Below are 18,109 nucleotides of genomic sequence, written 5' to 3'. Positions count from 1 at the left end.
CCTTAACCATTCAACTATAATCATTTTTCCCTGAGTAAGCTTAATGCTGAAGCTTTTTGTGTTCTCTCTTGGTCTTTTCTCTCCTTCACCATGTGGTGATGTCTTGAATGGCCTTGAAGCATCGAACACTGAGATTAGAATTGGATAACCTGGCCCAACTACAGCATAACCACTCCAGTTTGGGAGCGGAGTGGAGATGCTAATTGATGTTATATCGTTGGAGAGAGGCAAGAAACAGTGGGGAGAAGAGGCCATGGATTTTGAGTATGCAGGATTGTTGACATAATGGAAAGGGAGTGGTTGAGAGTCAGAAAAGACTGGATTATGATTAGGCAAAAAAACAGATTGAGCTGCAAACAACCACTTTTTTTTTACTCACTATTTCCCATCCCTGTTCATAACCAAAAAATAATATATAAAAGATGTATATGCGTTCCCTCTCCCAACAACTCATTTTAAAACTGAAACCAGTTTGATAAATGTTTATTGAGCATCTGTTTTGTGCCATAGACAACAGTGTGTACATTGCAGGGTTAGTTATAAAGGAAGACTAAGAACAGTTTCTGTTCTGGGAGAGTGGGGTTGCTATCAGGTGAGTGAAAGAAATCATGGATAATCTTTTGACCCTGAGCAGACAGAATCAGGTTTCTCTTTAGAACTGAGTAAATATTAGAACATACGGTTTTTGGATTTTTAGTGGCACTAGGAAATACTCTCTACCTATTTTCTGATGCCTGAAACTCCCTTCACATGGGAGCAATGATTTTTATTGTTTAGATTGTAATAATAGATTTAAAATACTTGAGAAAGATAATGGATTTATTCATAGTAAACTATACTCAAACTTTTAGTATCAAATTTTGTTGTGATGCAAGAGAGAAGAGTAGCATCAAAAGATACAAAAAATATTATATTAGACTCAGATCATTATCTTTTGTTGTTAGGAAAAACTATATGCAGAAGTATCTGTCTCACTCATTTGCAAACACAATGCTGCTCCTTGCTACTGACACTCCCCATTATTGATAATGTGGGCATATTTATCACCCACATTAAAAACCTAGTAAGATTTACCAGATTTTTATTTCTCTGGTTTAATTTGTTCAGAGTTGGATAGTGGAGTAGGATTTTGTTGCTGGAGTAGACATTTTTCTGCCAACACAGTTCTGTTTAGCTAGTTTTAAGAACTAGAATGTCATTTACATTTGAAGTGAATGAAGTTTACTTTTACTTACTTTGAAGTTGTTAGCCCAAAAAGTCATAGTTCTTTGGATAGGTATTTCAAGTGATGGGTTATTTGTTAAGATCTTTTGGAAAATTTAATGGAAACCCCAGCTACCATGTGATTGAAAATCAGTCAGACATTATGTTCTCTGCCACAAATGTATACTTTTTGGGAAATATGGTTTTTCAGGAAAACAGGATCTTCAAACCCTTTCATTATAAATGGGGTTTCATCTCCTTTTCCTTGAATCTTGAATATTTTCCAGTTAAAAATGTGTTATGTGGCTTAAATTTACATTAATAATCATTAATAGTCCAATAAATAAGCAAATTCACTAGGAACTCTTCAGAAAGCATACTTTACAATTTTCAGAGATAAGGACATTTGGAGTCAGCTTAAATGATTAGTTACATCCATTCAGATAGACTAGTGTGCCAATTTAGAGTCTAACTTGAATTTGTGTGTATGGTATGAAATTTGCTCAGCCTTTGAAACAGTTTTTGGCTTGATGGCACATCTATACCTTTTGGTCTCCTTATCTGACAGGCAGATTCGTTGCTCCTCTATTCTTGCCTTGAAAAAAAGCTATCTAAAGTTGAGTTCCTCTTCAGAATTTAAGAAGAAAATAAAGGTACAGGTCACAGAGAATTTCTTATGGGTATTCAGCAGTGGCAAATGAGCCAACCTTGTTAGCCTTTTGGAATAAAATAGGCAACTTTGGGAAATCTGACTCTGAATTAGGGCTTTGTACCATTACTTTATCGACTGGAAATTGAGAAATTTCTGGTCTTTTTTTTTTTTTTTTTGCTATTGGCCCAATTCTGTTCAGAAGTAAGGGGCTTAAAATTTTAGGCTTTTTGAGTCTCTAAAGAATGAGACTTCTTTACTACATGACAGTAATAGTGAGGAAAACCATATTATATAAATTTAATACATCCCTGGTAGAGATAATGAAAATATTTCATATCAAATGTTCCTACAGATGGTAAAAAAAAAAAAAAAAAAATTGTCAAAAATCAAGGAAACAGTGTTTAAGCCTAGTTATTCACCAGCTGCTTACCAGACATCTTCTGTAGGCTTAGTGCTGCTCCTTACACAGTGTTGATTATAAAGGCAAGCCATAGTCCCTGCCCCAAGTAAAGGGGAAGGGCACTGTTGAACAGTTTGAATATACTAAGTGCTTTACATTTATTTTGATAGTCAGTCTTGTAAATCTCTTGCTAGGTGGCCCTGTTTTTCTAATGAGGGAATTGGAGCTCAGAGAGTTGAAACCACTTGGCTAGTATTTAATGGATTTGAACCCAAGTCTTTCTGACTCTGAAACTTTACACATACTGCCTTTCTAAAAGACAGGAAAAAGTATAATCAAACAAAATAAGATAGTTGCTAGATGAGTGCTCTAACAAAGAACTAAAACAGTTCAGAAAGAAAAATCCTATCATATGTGAGGGATCAGTAGAGTCTTTGTGAGGGGAAGTTAGTTTGACCTTAAGGGAGAAAGAGAGACTTCAAGTTAGGAATCCATTTTCATCATCAGAACCACCCTTATCTGAGAGAGACCTCAAATACACATTTTGGATTTGGGAGAATTGTCTCTAAGGTTTGGGTTAGGATTCTGGGGTTGCCAGTTCTATTTTTGAGACCCCAGACTTGACTATAAAGTTTGTATGGGTGATACAGGAGTGTTTGCTACGCCCTGTGTAGTACCAGGATTTGGATTTGTGTTCTTGACATACCATTTTCTTCCCTACCTACCTCCAGTTATATTGTGGTAGGAGTTTGAAATAGGGTGTCTTCAGGATGATGTGGACATAGCTCTGTCGCTTCAACTTCAGGGTCATACTAAGTGACTGCTGAATGATTGGAAATCATTGACTTAGCCTGCAGACACCAGACTTCGATAAAATGCTCATTCTTTTAGTCAGTGTCCTGTAATTTGGGAAATAACTCCTAAAAATATAAGAGAGAAGGGAGTGATTGAACTCATGGAGATTTTTCCAGGCTTTTGAGGGGGCCAGAGAAAAGACAGCAGAATTGAGGAAAACATATGTTCTATTTAAATCTTGGCCAGAGAGCCTGTTAAGTGTTTGAGGCAGAAAAAAACTAGGTTTGTGGCCTAAAATAATCACAGTAGTCCTGACAGGCTCTTTCTCTCTGCCCCATTCTCCTTGGAAGGAGAAAATTGGAATTCATATTTTATTTAAAATAGTTGATCCCCATTTTGAAGTGGTTTTTATAAAAATCTTAATTCTGGGCAGCCAGCCTCAGTAAAACAATTTTGCCAAATGTTGGTTACTTGAATGTCCCTAAAATAAAGGCAAATGAAAATAAGATTAACTGCTTTTAGACAGCAGTGGTCTTTCCTAAAGTTACATAATCAATTTTTCTGAAAGAATGGAGATAGTTCCATTTATATAGGAGGAATTATTCCTGTGTCAGTCTATGTGTATGTATACATACATGTGTTGTACAGGTACTTCCCTTCTCCCCAACCCTTTTAGAGTTGATGGCTTTGTCTCTGATTGTTCAGTATAATAGTTTGCAGATTCACTAAGAGAGCTTGTGTAGTAATGCTTGCTTTATTTTTTTTTTTCTCTTCCACTCTTGTTTTATTTTTTGCTTTTCTTTCTTTGTGATGTGACATTTTCAGCTGATGTATTGAAAGCAAATCCTTCTAATTTGGGAGCCCAGATCACAAGAGTGAGTTTTTCTACTAGTGTCTTTAGCTGTATATCTTTCTTTGTGTGTGTCTTTCCACCCTTTTCCTCTCCCAGTTCAAAAATATTCAAAACACATCTCATAAATATTAGATAAGAAAATTCCTCTGTCTGTTGAACATCATCCCTTTCCACAAAGCAATGTCCACTTTATATTGGGTCAAATTCCTTTTCCCAATGCTGTTGTAAAAGCATAGGCTAATGTACGTGTTTTGTTTTGGTTTGTTTGCTTTGTTTATTATCTAATATGTTGGAAATAATTTTAGTTCTGTCTTCATTGCAGATAGTTGTCTGGACTCTGTCACCAGTGTGTCATAACACTGTTACTTTTTGGTGGTTGTTTTGTTTTGTTTCAAGGAAAATTATATAGTAGCTTCTGAGAACAAAAGTCCCATTCTTTTATCAGGATTTTAAGTAATAAATTCTTTGACTTATGTCTGTTCTTCCTCCTCATTCCCTGGATATTCCTCTTGGGGCCATGACGGAATGAAAAGCCACACATATTACTCCCTAATTTCTGCAGGCTGACCATATGAAAGTGGTCAGACTGTTGAGCTCTGAACATGGCAAGCATTGGAAGACCCATTTGTTTGCTTAGTTACAGGAAAACTGTTGATGCTGAAAAGAATAGCACCTTTTTATGGTGAAATGAAAGTATGCTTTCTCTTTGTTAACTTTTGATTCAAATAACCTCCCCATGTAAGCTGTACATTGCTTTTTAAGATCTTACACCTGGGTAATTTTCTATACTAGCTTAACCCCTTTCTGTTCACTTTGGCTTGTGTTACTACAATTTAACTCATGTTCTGTTTGTCTAGTTTTGCATCCTTGGAAGAGCAGGTGATTAAATAGTCCCTTTTCTTTCCTCCTAGTGTTCTAAAATTTGCTTGTTGCTTCTGAAATTATTTTATTTTGCCCAATAAAGCAAATGGTATGCTGTCCTAATTAGGAATGCAAATACTCCAAGTGTTTCACCCAAAGTAATCAGCCATTGTGTTTTCAATTACCATAAAAGAGTGTAGCAATATATTCTATATTAGCACTGTAACCATTGATTAAGTGTAGATATTCTGAAGGCCTTGCTTTCAGGATCCCCAGGTTATTCTAAATCACCCACCCTCTTTTCCTTTCTTGTGTTACCCCAGAGATTGAAAGATCTTAAGCAGAGAGAGTTTGCTCGAAATGTATCTTCAAGATCCCGCAAGGATGAGAGGAAACAGGAGAAAGCCCTACGGCGGCTCCATGAGTTGGCAGAGCAAAGAAAACAAGCTGAATGGTGAGGGTGTTTTTTTCTCAGAGGGTTTATAATCTTAAGATTTAAGGTTATAATTTAAGATTCTAAGATTTAAGAATTAAAATTCTTTTTTTTTAATTGAGGTATAATTGACATACAATTTTATTTTTTTTTAAGTGAATATACTGGGGATTGAACCTAGGACCTCATGCATGCTAATAAGCATGTGCTCTACCACTGAGCTATACCTCCCCCCACTGACATTACAATTCTTAATTTTTTAATAGATCATTCTATTAAACAAAAAGGATGTCTATATTTGAAGTATAATATTACTAATTAAGAATATGTACTTCTGAGACCATATCCTATGATCTGTGTAACCTTAGTTATCTGAGCTCTATGCCTCAGTTTCCTCATCTGTAAGATGGAGATAATAATAACAGTTTGCTTCTGTAGTTATTGTGGGGAGTGATTAAATTATGTTAGAGTGCCTATAAAAGAGTGCCTAGCACATAGAAGATGCTCAGTGAATCAGTAAATTATGCAACTATCATTGTTCTCATTCTTCAACATTTTTCTCATGTAGAAAAGGATGTAAATTATACTACTGGGGCACAGATTCAAGTGTTGTAACTGCCTTTTAAGTACCATAGAATTGGTACTAAACACTGTAAAACCTAGGAAATTCTATCCATTTGTTTCTCTGCAGATTCTTGCCTTCTTAGTGTTTTTAGTGTTCCTTCATGGTTCTTGATGATAAATTTGGGGCTGGTATTTAGCCTTAGGTGGAATTTACCCCATCTAGGGCTGAATTTCCAAGCACTAGACTTTGGGGACCCAGTCTCAGCATCTAAGGATTCATGAGTTATGTGCCTCCATCCAAAGGACTTAGGCCGCCATGTTTGTTTTTTGTGGCTGGCCAGGAACAAAGGAGGAACTGGTTACGTGGAAAGAGAAACTATGATTGTGGTTTTTAAAAGTTTACAGCCAAGTTGGGGCAGAGTCTCTGGATCCTTTTTTACTTATTATCTTGTGTTTTGGAGGAAGAAGGAAGGGAGAGAACATGTATAGTGTAGGCATTTGAACAGAATTAACCTGTGATCTCTAATGGTGAGTTAAACTGCCTGTAAATGTTCTGAGTCCTTCATTGGCAGCTCTTTATTTAGTAAACACATTCCTTTTGGGCTTGTTGCCAGAGTGCCTCCTTAAAAAGTGTGTACCAGGCCACTCTCTACTCTCTAGTTCAGAACTTTTTTTTTTTTTTTAATTGAGTTATAGTCAGTTTACAATGTTGTGGCAATTTGCAGTGTAGAGCACAATTTTTCAGTTATACATGATCATACATATATTCATTGTTGTATTCTTGTTCGCTGTGAGCTACCACAAGATCTTGTATATATTTCCCTGTGCTATACAGGATAATCTTGTTTATCTCTTCTACATATGCCTGTCAGTATCTACAAATTTCGAACTCCAGAACATATTTTAATACATGTTTTTCTTTAGTAATGACTTTTAGTTATCAGTTTTTGAAATAAACAGTTAAAAACTGACCACATAATCTCTTGCAAGAATAAAAGAAGGTTTTGATCCATCATCAGGTATTTCATTGTCCTAGGAGTAATGCATGATCCTATAGTATTATTGAAGTAACATGGCAAAGACTGAAGCAAAAGATCAAAATAAATTCCCTTTTAGTCAATTTGAGGGTTTCTTTGCTGTGGGATAGGTTTTGTGACACCATTAGAGTATCTCTTGCTGTCTAAATCTGTTAGATTCCACCTTCCAATAATAAGAGTTCAGATAGCAAAGGATACCATATTATCCTAATATATTTGGTCCCTGAGGTTATGACAGCTAGTAGCTAGGGTTTAAATTAAAAGGGCTTCATCCAAATAGATATCTAATTCTCTTCAGTTCTTGAGTTTGGCTTGAGATGTACCTGTCTGTATAGTACACACACTGTAAAAATTTCAGACATGACAAGGGTTTAAAACACTTTGAGGCTCCTTGGTGTTCCTGTTGTTTCACAGCTGAAAAGGTACTTCATAGAATGATGATTATTATATGGAATGCCAAAAAGTATCACAAAACCAAAGCAAATGCTTGGGTGTGGTGCCAGGAGGTTAGTACAGACTCTTAAGTTTCTGTAACAGACATAGTAACCACAGACCATCATAGAGTAGTATGGTGGGGGATTCTGACTATGTTCAACTCAGAATATGCATATTTTAAAAGGAAATTTGAAAGCACAGAGGAAATTGGAATCTTTTTTTAGCTGAGTGAAATATAGTTGATCCTTGAGCAACGTGGAGGTTAGGGGTGCCAGTGACTCCCAGCACACAGACACAGACACATACACATAATACACACAGAGTCAGAAATCCTTGTGTAACTTTATAATTGAACCTCTATATCTGTGGTTCCATATCTATGGATTCAACCAACCACAGATTGTGAAACGTGTATTTATTAGGAAAAAAAAATCTGCATATAAGTGGGCCTGTGAAGTTCAAACCTGCAAACCCGTATTGTTCAAAGATCAACTGTGTAACCTTTGTGAATAGATGGTCAGCCATATATGTTTGATAGCATACTAATGGATAGGATGATACAGTGAAAAATGAGTCCAGATAGAGGACAAGTGGACTGTAGCAGATGGTAGTGATGAAGTATTTGAATTGTGAGATAAGCTTCAGTTTTGTATTTTAGACAGTCTAGGAAGAAATAGCAGTAACTGACTAGCCCTGGGAATGTCGCTTGGTAGGTTAACAGCATGAGACTGTGCCTAACCTCACTGAAGAAGTTTCCTTTATTAGCACAGGGCCAGGGAATGACCACTACTCAGTGTCTTTAAGACCCACCTCTAATGCATGGTAGAACATAAGAGATAAGTATTTTATTAAAAAGTATGAAGTGTACCCCTAAACCTGTTTCTTTGTTTGTTTTTCATTTTTCCAAACCATTGTGTAGTGCACCTGGAAGTGGTCCCATGTTCAGACCAACCACAGTGGCTGTAGATGAAGAAGGTGGAGATGATGATAAAGATGAATCAGCGACAAACAGTGGCACAACTGCTTCTGCTACTTGTAGCCTGGGATCTGAATTCTCCACAGATAAAGGAGGCCCTTTCACTGCAATACAAATCACTAATACCACTGGACTGGCACAGGCTCACTGGCTAGCCTCTCAAGGCATCAGCTTTGGCATTAAGAATAATCTGGGGACCCCACTGCAAAAACTGGGGCTGTCATTTTCCTTTGCCAAGAAGGGTCCTGTCAAACTTGAATCAATAGCATCAGTTTTCAGTGACCAGGCAGAGGAAGGGACCTCTGAAGATGGAACAAAAGCTGCTGAGAAGGCTTCTGACTAAGGACTTCAGAAGGTGGGAGACTCTGATGGTAGCAGTAATCTTGATGGTAAAAAAGAGGATGAACACCCTCAGGATGGAGGGTCCCTTGTCTCAACATTATCTAAGTTAAAAAGAATGAAGTAAGAAGAAGGAGCTGGGGCTGCAGAGCCAGAATACTACCACTACATCCCCCCAGCACAGTGCAAAGTAAAACCTAATCTTCCTTTCCTACTCTTCATGACAGCCAGTGAACAAAGGGAAGGTGATAATAGTACACACCCAAAGAATCCCCCAGAGAGCAAAACAAGTAGTTCTCCCAAGCCTAAGGGCTGCATCAAGCTGGCAGCAAGCCAAGGATCAGAAGAGACAGATGGAAACCAGTGTGGCTGAGCCCTCAGAGCGTAGGAGCAAAGCTGAGACAAAGACGACCTCAGGAGGGGATGAAAGTGAACAAAGCTTAGAAAGTCAGTCAGAAGGATTCAGAGAGTCTAACCCTTCTAAAGAACCCCCTCAGGCCCCTCCACCAGGGAAAGAAAGCCAGGAGGGGCCTAAACATCCTACTGGTCCCTTCTTTCCAGTTTTGAGCAAAGATGAAAGCACTGCCCTCCACTGGCCATCAGAACTATTAATTTTCACGAAGGCAGAACCCTCCATTTCATACAGTTGTAACTCTTTGTACTTTGACTTTAAGCTTTCAAAGAACAACGATGCCAGAGCTAAAGGGACAGAAAAGCCAAAGGACATAGGAGGCTCCTCAAAGGACCGTCTCCAAGGCTGTGATCCTGGTGAGCCAAATAAAAGCAAGGAAGAGGGGGATAATGTAGAGCATTCTTCAGGAGGCGGATTGGATGCCCCTGCTTCAGGGTCTGCCTGTAGCAGCCTGAATAAGCAAGAATCCAGAGGCAGCCATGGGTCAGAGACAGAAGACACATGGAGAAGCCTTCCTAGCAAGAAAGAATGATCTGGTAAGTCCCACAGACACAAAACGAAAAAGCAACACAAAAAATCCAGCAAACACAAATGGAAACACAAAGCTGACCCAGAAGAGAAAAGCTCTAAGGCAGAGTCTGGGGAGCAGTCTAAGAAGCGCAAGAAATGAAAACAAAAGAAAAATAAGTCATCAGCCCCAGAAGCTTCTGAGCCGGGGCCCAAACCAGAACCGCTGGGAGTGGTAGCCCTGCACCACCACGAAGACGCGGCGAGCTCAGGACGGTTCCCAGCGGAGACCCCTTCTAGCTGAAGAAGGAAATAGCGGCAAGAAGGATGAAGGTGGGGCCGGTGGCACCTCCCAAGATCACGGTGAGAGGAAACACAAAGATGAACCTCCAGCTTCATCCTGCCAGCGAGGAGCTAGCACCAAACGGAGCAGCCGCTCCAGCCATCGGAGTCGACCCAGCAGAGGAGATGAGGATAGTGATGGTGCTTCGTCACGCCGGCTGCACCTGAAGTCCCCACCCCAGTACAGTGAGGAAGAGGGAGGAAGGGGGAGCAGGAGGAGGAAGAGTCGGGCAGCGAGCACTCCCGCAGCCGCTCACGGCCTGGCCGGCGCCGCTCCTCACGCCGCTCCTCCCGGCCTTCTTACTCAAGTAGCTCAGACGCGTCTTCAGACCAGAGCTGCCAGAGTAGGCCGCGCAGTTCCTCTGGTGACAGCTACAGTGGCTATAGTGACCGATCACGAAGGCACTCCAATAGCTCCCATGACTCGGATGACTCAGACTACGCCAATTCCAAGCACCGGTCCAAAGCGCACAAATACTCATCTTCTGGTGATGACCACAGCCCCAGCTGCGGCCAGTCCCGGAGCCGGTCTCGGAGTCACACGAGGGAGCGCTCAAGGTCCCGGGGCCGCAGCCGCAGCAGCAGTTGTAGTCGCAGCCGGAGCAAACGGAGAAGCCGCAGCACCACCGCCCACAGCCGGCAGCGGAGCCGGAGCTGCAGCAGGGGCCGCGGCCGCACACCTGGAGCCCCTCCCAGAGGTCAGGCTCCAGGAAGGGATCATGGGGTCACGAGAGCCCCGAGGAGAGGCGGTCTGGTTGTCGAGACTTCATTCGCTTTAAAATCTACCGCTCCCGGTCGCCCCACTGTTTCCGATCGGGTTGGGGAGAAGGCCCCGGGGAGAAGAAGAAGATGGCAGAGGGGTAGGCCCACCTTCCCAGAACAGCAACATCGGTGCAGGAAGAGGGTCAGAAGGTGACTGCAGCCCTGAAGACAAGAACTGTCACTGCCAAACTACTGGAGAAGATTCAGTCGAGGAAAGTGGAGAGGAAACCCAGTGTGAGTGAGGAGATGCTGGCCACCCCTAGTAAAGCTGGCTCAAGCTCAAGGACCCTCCACAAGGTCAGTTTGGGCCCAAGCTCCCACCTTCTCTTGGCAGTAAGCCTGTTCTTCCACCGATAGGAAAGCTCCCAGCTTCCCGAAAGCCTAGCACCAAGAAATGTGAAGAGTCTGGCTGAGAAAGGGGGAAGAGCAAGAACAGTCAGAGACAGGAGAAGGGCCTCCAGGGAGCAGAGATGCCCCATCTGGACATCAGCTCCCCTCAGAGGAAACAGCCGGCCCCTTATCAGACCTGCCCCCAGAAGAGCCAGAGTCTGAAGAAGCCACTGCTAATCACCCTGTGGCTCCGCTAGGCTCCCCAGTGCACTCTGACTGCTATCCTGGGGACCCAACCATCACCCATAACTGCTCCCTGACGCCAGTGCTGGGGACACCCTCGAGTCCTCGGAGAGTGGCAGCCAACCAGGCCCTGTGGAATCCAGCTTGCTGCCTACAGCGTCAGACCTGGAGCACTTCCCCAGTTATGCACCTCCCAGTGGGGAGCCTAGTATTGAGTCAGCTGATGGGCCCGAGGATGCTTCCCTAGCCCCACTGGAAAGCCAACCCATCACCTTCACTCCCGAGGAAATGGAGAAGTACAGCAAGCTCCAGCAGGCCGCACAGCACACACCCAGAGCAGCTGCTGGCCCAGCGAGCAAAGGCCTGCCCAGCCTCTGCTGCCCCGGCCCAGCCGCTCCAGCCCGGCAGCCCGTCCACACTCAGCAGCCAGCCACAGCCTCTGCCACCTCCAGCACAGCCGCTCAGCATGCGTCTTACAGCATCACGCCGCAGCAGCTGCCGCCGCCATCGGCATCCACCCCTACCCTCACCCCAGCCCTTGCCCCAGTACATCATACTCCCCAGCCTCACCTGATCCTCATTTCCTTGTCCCACCTTACTCACGCAATCATCCCTGGCCACCCTGCCACCTTTCTCACTAGCCATCCCATCCACATCATTCCCGCCTCAGCGGTCCATCCTGGGCCTTTCACCTTCCACCCCGTCCCACATGCTGCCCTCTACCCGGCCCTGCTTGCCTCGTGGCCTGCCGCAGCAGCTGCCACCACCCCCACCTTCACCCACTGCTTCACCCCATCTTCTCAGGTCAGGACCTGCAACACCACCCCAGCCAGGGCACATGAGCTGAGGGATAGAAGTCCAGGTAGGGCCAGGGAAGGTGGCCCATAACTCTTCCTTTGGGAGTGTTGAGCCATTAATACCAGCAAGTAAAAGCTGGGATGGGCTGTCTGACAGCCAAAGAATTGAATTATGACTTGCAGGGGTGGTTTTAGATTTGAGGTTTGCTTTGGGTTTACTATCAGGGATTTTTTTTTTTTCCCTTTCCCCTTTCTGTTTGCCCCTCCCTCGCCTGTGTTCCTAAGCTACAGCGCACCAGGAAGTGCTACCCGCCCCTCTGCAGCAACACCGCCCAACTGTCAAGTTGAAATATTCCCCTCCTCCATCTACTTTTTATACTCTGCACTTCTAGCTATAAATTTTAAAACATTTTTCTCCTTTCTGGCTGGTGGGTTGTCTATCTTGTCCTGTCTTCTCAGTGTCTTTGACCTTGGTGACCTTATTTATCCAGGGTGAGGTGGAAAGGGGGTCTGACCTGGAATTAGATGCCACTCAGGCTGTCATTCGATCCACTTCCCACACAAAGAGTCACACATTTGGCACTGTTGTCCTCGTGTCCGTCACCCCAGAAGAGACACCTGCATATCCCAGAAAAGAAGATCGTGTCATGAATAGAAGCTCTGCAGGACAGAGTCGCCCACGTGCTTCCCCAGAGAGGAGCTCGTGTGTCCAGCGGTTGTATTTTCTTCTGTCACGTTGTTGCCTTCTTAATTTATAGGATTTTTTAATGTAAACAATCGCACTGAACTCTATAAACATAAATGCTGCTTTTTGTAGTTCATATAAAAAGATTCCATATTTGTAGTATACTGCAATCATATTTTTTACATCCAGCTCTTTAAGTGATCCTTGTTCTGGTGGCTTTATGTAAATATGTTTGCCCTAGTTAAATTAAGAAACTTTAAAGGTTATAAACTGAAAACAAAAAAATAAAGTATTTGTTTTCTGCTAGATGCAAAAATGACTAAGCATGTATATTTTATCAAGCTCATGTATTTTTTGAAGTTAAGAACTATAAAAATGTTAAAACAACACAAAAAAACATTGTTTAACATTTTTTTGCTGAGACAAAATTTGCAGTAAGTGGTGCCCCCACCACTGGGATTTTTGAACTAATGGGCAGCAGTCACCTGGGGGTATCAGAGGGACGCTCAATTATGACAGTCTCTCTCATGTGCTTTGCTCTTTTATACAGAGAAACAGGTGGGCCCCACAGAGGAGGAGGGAGAGATTCGAGAGCTTTATTCTCTGGAAGGAATGAGATTCAAAGTGATTGTCCTGGGGGATTCCTGGTTTCCTGGGTGCCTGTCCCAGGCAGTCCATTTGCCTCCCTAGTATTTAGCCCTCTCTGACAAATTTTTTTAATGTGCCTTTTGGGTTGGCTAGAAACTGAAGTAGAAGTAGATTGGACGATGATAGAGTTGGGACAATTTTCTTCCTCCTCTTGTTGGGAGGTGAGCACGTTCATAGATACTATAAATTCTTTTGCTTCATAGTTTCCATGCCTTCTGCCCAGCTTAAGTTTAAGCAGTAAAGACTTTTTTTTTTTTTTCTCTCCCATGACACCTACCAGAGGAATTACCACCTCAATTCCTCCTCTTCTTGACTTCTACCTGGCTCTCAGACTTAAATTAACACACTGATCCAAAGGTGTTTATATTGCAGGTCTCATTTTCTTCGGTGTAGTCAGCACTTCCCTGCTTGGCATTTCCCTGCCTATTCCTGTGGCTAGGTTGGTTGGGTGGTCACCTGACAGGAAAAACAAAATCTGCTTATGTGGGCCAAGGCTCTGTGTTCTGCCTTCTCCAGGTCCCAGAAGAGAAAGGTTTTGAGTTTATGAGAGCGAATGCTGGGCAAACAAGGCTTTTGATTGAGCCTTCTACCTGTTCAGTGCTCCTCATCTGATCAGAAGCATTACTTTTTTGATAACTAGCACTGGAAAAATGAAATCATCTGTTTGAAGTGAAGGGACTCATTTTTCTTTGCTTTCAGCCCATGTAAATATTTAAATAATACAGTATTAACATTTTTGTGCTGCTTCCCATTAGCTTGTAGATTGAGCCATACTCTGGCTGCCTCCTTCCTGGGGGCAGTTTTCTTTAACTTCCAGAATAGTGATTTTAAAACTTAAAAAAACAAAAACAAAAACAAAATAACCTGTCCTTACCTACAAGCATAACAGATTGTATTTAACTTTATCACATATGATAGAGATATATATGCTGTAAAATTAGGGAAAGGAACTTTCTAATAAACCAATGATTTGTGGAAACTTAGCAGAGTCTGTCGTGATTGTTGCCCCATCCACTCAAGTGGGGAAGGGATGGAGTTATGGGCCACAAATAACATCTTGTTTGATAAAGGAATAGATTCTTGAGAACCAGTTATTTATGATGTGTAGATTTTGCTTCTCAAAGCTCAGGCTGCCCAAGTAGAGGTAAAGCTTATGCTGTGGGAGGAAGTGTTAGTAGCTAAGTTTCTCTCAGTCTCATGTAGGGGTCTTGGAATGTGCACCTCCTTTCCACTCTTTCCCACATGACTTCTATTTCTACCCTTTTCTTCACTTTAGATGTATAATCTGTGTGTAGTAGAATGTATGGCATATAGGTGCTCACTAAATGTGTTTGCAATTTTTTTATTCTGGGGGGAGGAAATTAGGTTAATTCATTAATTTAAATGGAGGTACTGGGGATTGAACCCAGGACCCCATGCATGCTAAGCACTTGCTCTGCCACTGAGGTATACCCTCTCCCCCATGTGTTTGGAATTTCTGACTGATTTTTAGGATTTTGGATGGACTTACGGGCATTGAGACTGAGTCATCTGTCTGGCTTTTGCTAGACAGTACCAGTCTTCAATGATTCTCCTCAATCCTTTAATACCATTACAATGCTTGAGAGCTACCTGGTAAAAGGAAATACGTCCTAATTGTTAAAAGATAGATAAAAGCCTCTATCTACTCTTCTGTACTGAAAAATTACAAAAGGCAAGGAAAGTTGAGCATCAAAAGCTAACCATAGGTTTGTAGTGATAAATTAGTTTCCTCTCTTCCTCAGCCTTTCAGGAAGAAGTATTACAATGTCTTTATCTTTCCCACTCTCTTGGAAAGGTGTATTTCCCCCTTGACTGAAGAGAAGCTATTCAACTTGAACTTGAATCCATTGGGTTGGATGCTCAGATCTGCCTACTTTTCTAAAATAGCAAAATCCCTGCCCCAAAGTAAAAGATGTTAGAAAACGAAAAGTGATTTTTTGAGCAGGCAAAGTGTCAGCGAATGAGGCAGACTGGCCTGTTGAGAGCACACTGTGTGAAGGTATGTGCAGCTGCCTAATTCCGATAGGGTTCTACCTGCCTCAGCTACCTGGGCTTGCAGCATGGAAGTACTACTCCCTTTTCTACACCCTCGATGAATTCAGGCCTTGTCAACCATTTCCGTTCTTACTTGTCAGAGATAACTTCCCCTCTCCTTTATCAGTTCATGTCTGAATTACTGCAGCATTCCCAACATTGGCCTCCTTTATTACCTAATTCCCTGCTCCATGTAAGCATAGCTGGTCTTTCAGAATCACAATACAGTTCATTTTGTAAAACTAAGCTCTGAGAGGACACGGACTGTTATACTTCCTTTTTTTCTTAATCCCTTTGAGTATTTTACATAGAGTCAAATACATAGTAAAGATTTTGAATATGTGTTCAAGAAAGATATAAACAAAGTAACATACCATTGATAACAGGATTATGCATCAGGATTTAGCAAGGAAACATCAAAGATGAAGATTTTTCTCTATATCCTCCACATTTCCAAGCATAGAAGTACCAGGCACACAGAAGTTCAATAATTGACTTTTTAGCCTTAACATTCATTGAGGGGTTCTAGGACTCAGGCTGATGGGATGGGAAAGTGGGAGCAATGTGCCAACAGTCCTCTGCCTACGATCTCAGAAGGGAGATAACCCAGCTCTGACCCCAATGGAACATCCACAAGGAACAGAGTCCTTATTGAATAGCAAACTCTCCCTTTCCAAATCTGATCTTCCACCTGTTTTAGTTAATGTACTACTGTCTTACCAGCCACCCACCAAAGCTTTGAATTACTTTTGACACCTCCCTACCACATCCAGTTATGGATTGTGTGATCTCTGCTCTCTCCTTTGTTCCTGCCATCAGTACCCTGGTTCAAGTCTCATCACCTTTAACTGAGAGGATTGTAGTCACTATGCATCTGGTCTTCCCCCTAAGTCTTGCCTTTTCCAGTTCCTTCTATCCAACGGTAGCTAGTGTAATCCAGATTGGAGCACAATTGATAATGTATCTCTTATTTTCTGAATTAAAACTTTATGACTCTCTATCTCCTATGGATTAAAGTTCAAATTTCTTAAGACATTCAAGGACCAGTGATTGGACCCCAGCCTTCATTTCACCCTTGTTCCCAGTCCTCCCCAGTAGCCATCCTATGCTGGCTACTTGCCTTTCTCTTTAACTGACCTCTATGTTGTTCTGCATCTCTTTGGTTATGTTATTTCCTGTATCTAAAACCACCTTCATTCTCTGACAAAAGGCAACATAGTGCAAAGTTTAAGAACATGGACTCAGGCATGTATTTGAATCCTATTTTTGCGTTTATAAAATGGGCATAATAGTACCTATTTCATAGGGTTGATATGAGAGCAAATTATATAAAATAGCTCAGCTAGGCATCATCTCTCCCTTTTTCAAGGCATGCTTTACTATCCCTCAGCTGCAGTTACATGTGTTCATGTCTTAACTGCCTCTGCACCAAGTTTTTTAAAGATCCTTTACAATTATCTTTGTATCTCTTATCCTTCAGTGCCTTGAACAGAATAAGTATTAAAAACATTGTGAAATGTGAGTTAAATTTGGGCTATACAGTATACACCAGTAACACACCACCACTCAGCTGAGGACAGTGGGAGGGTGAAAGCTAAGCATAGGACCCAGATAAGTATTCATTCTAACAAATACGTTACATGCCTACCATGAGCCTGGCACTGGGAATTCAGCAGTAAAGAAGGCCCAGACTAAAGTTCAAGGAGCTTCTAACCTGGAAAAGGATAGGATTTTGAGCTGTGTGCTGAGGTGGTGAATTACAAGGGCAGCGGAGGACCTGAAGGGATTCCAGAATGGCACAGGGTAGTTGGGCAGGCTAAGATGACGGTTAAGTTTTATCAGAAAATGTAGAGCAAAAGGAAATGTGACCATGTTCCTTAACCCCTAGCAGATCTCTTGAGTTTTCTTTCTGTGAACCTGCTTTTTTGGGAAGCCATGCAGTGTCAATAAGACTTGGCACTCCTCTTCCTCTGAGTATCCATAGAAAATGACCTTGCCTTTCTGCTCAAAACTATTCCTTCTCTTTCCACATGTAACCCTGAGTTTGCATCTTCCATCCTCAGTGCCTGCTTCCATTCAGTCTGTCTGTCTGCAATACCTACTATATGCTGGGCTCTGGGCTAGGCCCAGGGGCTGCAGAAAGGAACCTTGCTCTCAAGGGATTCATGGACACAATCCAGTGAACAGACCATGACTAAATAGTGTGCTTGGTGCTGTGTGTTAACCCGAGTGCCAGCCTGAGGAGTTGAGGGAGGCATCTCCTAGGCAATGACTCCACTGGAATCAAATCTTAATGACTGGACAAGAGTTCTGTCACCCAAGAAGGAGTGAGGGCCTGCCTCTGATTGAACAGCTGGTACAAATCTCATAGCCTGTGAGCCAGAATACCCTGGAATGACTCCTCTTTATCCCCATCTCCTTTCCCCTTCAGCTGAGATCCATTTGCCACCTGACCCCCCACCCCAGCACTGGCTGCACTGTCGTGGCCACATTAAGACTTGGCCCCAAATGGAGGACAAGTCAGGAAGCTGCTGCACCAATATGGCTGACTGAAGCTGCCCAAGGCCCTGGAAGGAGGAAGTGGATAAGTGCCTTATCCAAAAGGATACAGCAGCCTCAGGCCTTATCAAGTAGCAGGAGCTTCCTCACCCCCTCCCCAACCCCTGACCAAGTCAAAATGTGCCACAGCTGATGTGTGTGAGGGGAGGAGGAGATGCAGAACTGTGGGCTGGAGTGGAGGTGTACAGACCAGTTGGTTCACGGTTGCACTACCCCAAGTA

The 18,109-nt window shown here is 42.4% G+C and overlaps 1 protein-coding gene and 1 non-coding gene across 2 annotated transcripts in view; one reads left to right on the top strand and one right to left on the bottom strand.

The window, feature by feature from the left end:
* Nucleotides 1-11,986, top strand: part of GPATCH8 (G-patch domain containing 8) — an 82,835-nt gene extending 70,849 nt beyond the window's left edge. Inside the window, 15 exon segments of the mRNA XM_032457361.1 lie at nt 5,088-5,218; nt 8,153-8,899; nt 8,901-9,691; nt 9,694-9,723; nt 9,726-10,021; nt 10,024-10,483; nt 10,486-10,652; nt 10,655-10,746; nt 10,748-10,842; nt 10,845-10,979; nt 10,982-11,209; nt 11,212-11,613; nt 11,616-11,682; nt 11,684-11,910; nt 11,913-11,986. Coding sequence (XP_032313252.1) covers nt 5,088-5,218; nt 8,153-8,899; nt 8,901-9,691; nt 9,694-9,723; nt 9,726-10,021; nt 10,024-10,483; nt 10,486-10,652; nt 10,655-10,746; nt 10,748-10,842; nt 10,845-10,979; nt 10,982-11,209; nt 11,212-11,613; nt 11,616-11,682; nt 11,684-11,910; nt 11,913-11,986 — 3,942 coding nt within the window.
* On the bottom strand, nt 5,354-5,428 carry TRNAN-AUU. Its single transcript has one exon. It is a non-coding gene; the product is annotated as a tRNA-Asn (tRNA).
* Nucleotides 11,987-18,109: the final 6,123 nt, after the last annotated feature.

Source organism: Camelus ferus, chromosome 16 (assembly GCF_009834535.1).
Source record: "Camelus ferus isolate YT-003-E chromosome 16, BCGSAC_Cfer_1.0, whole genome shotgun sequence".
Classification (NCBI taxonomy): Eukaryota; Metazoa; Chordata; class Mammalia; order Artiodactyla; family Camelidae; genus Camelus; species Camelus ferus.
Note: the sequence above shows the minus strand (reverse complement) of the source record. Positions and strands in the feature narration are given on the sequence as shown.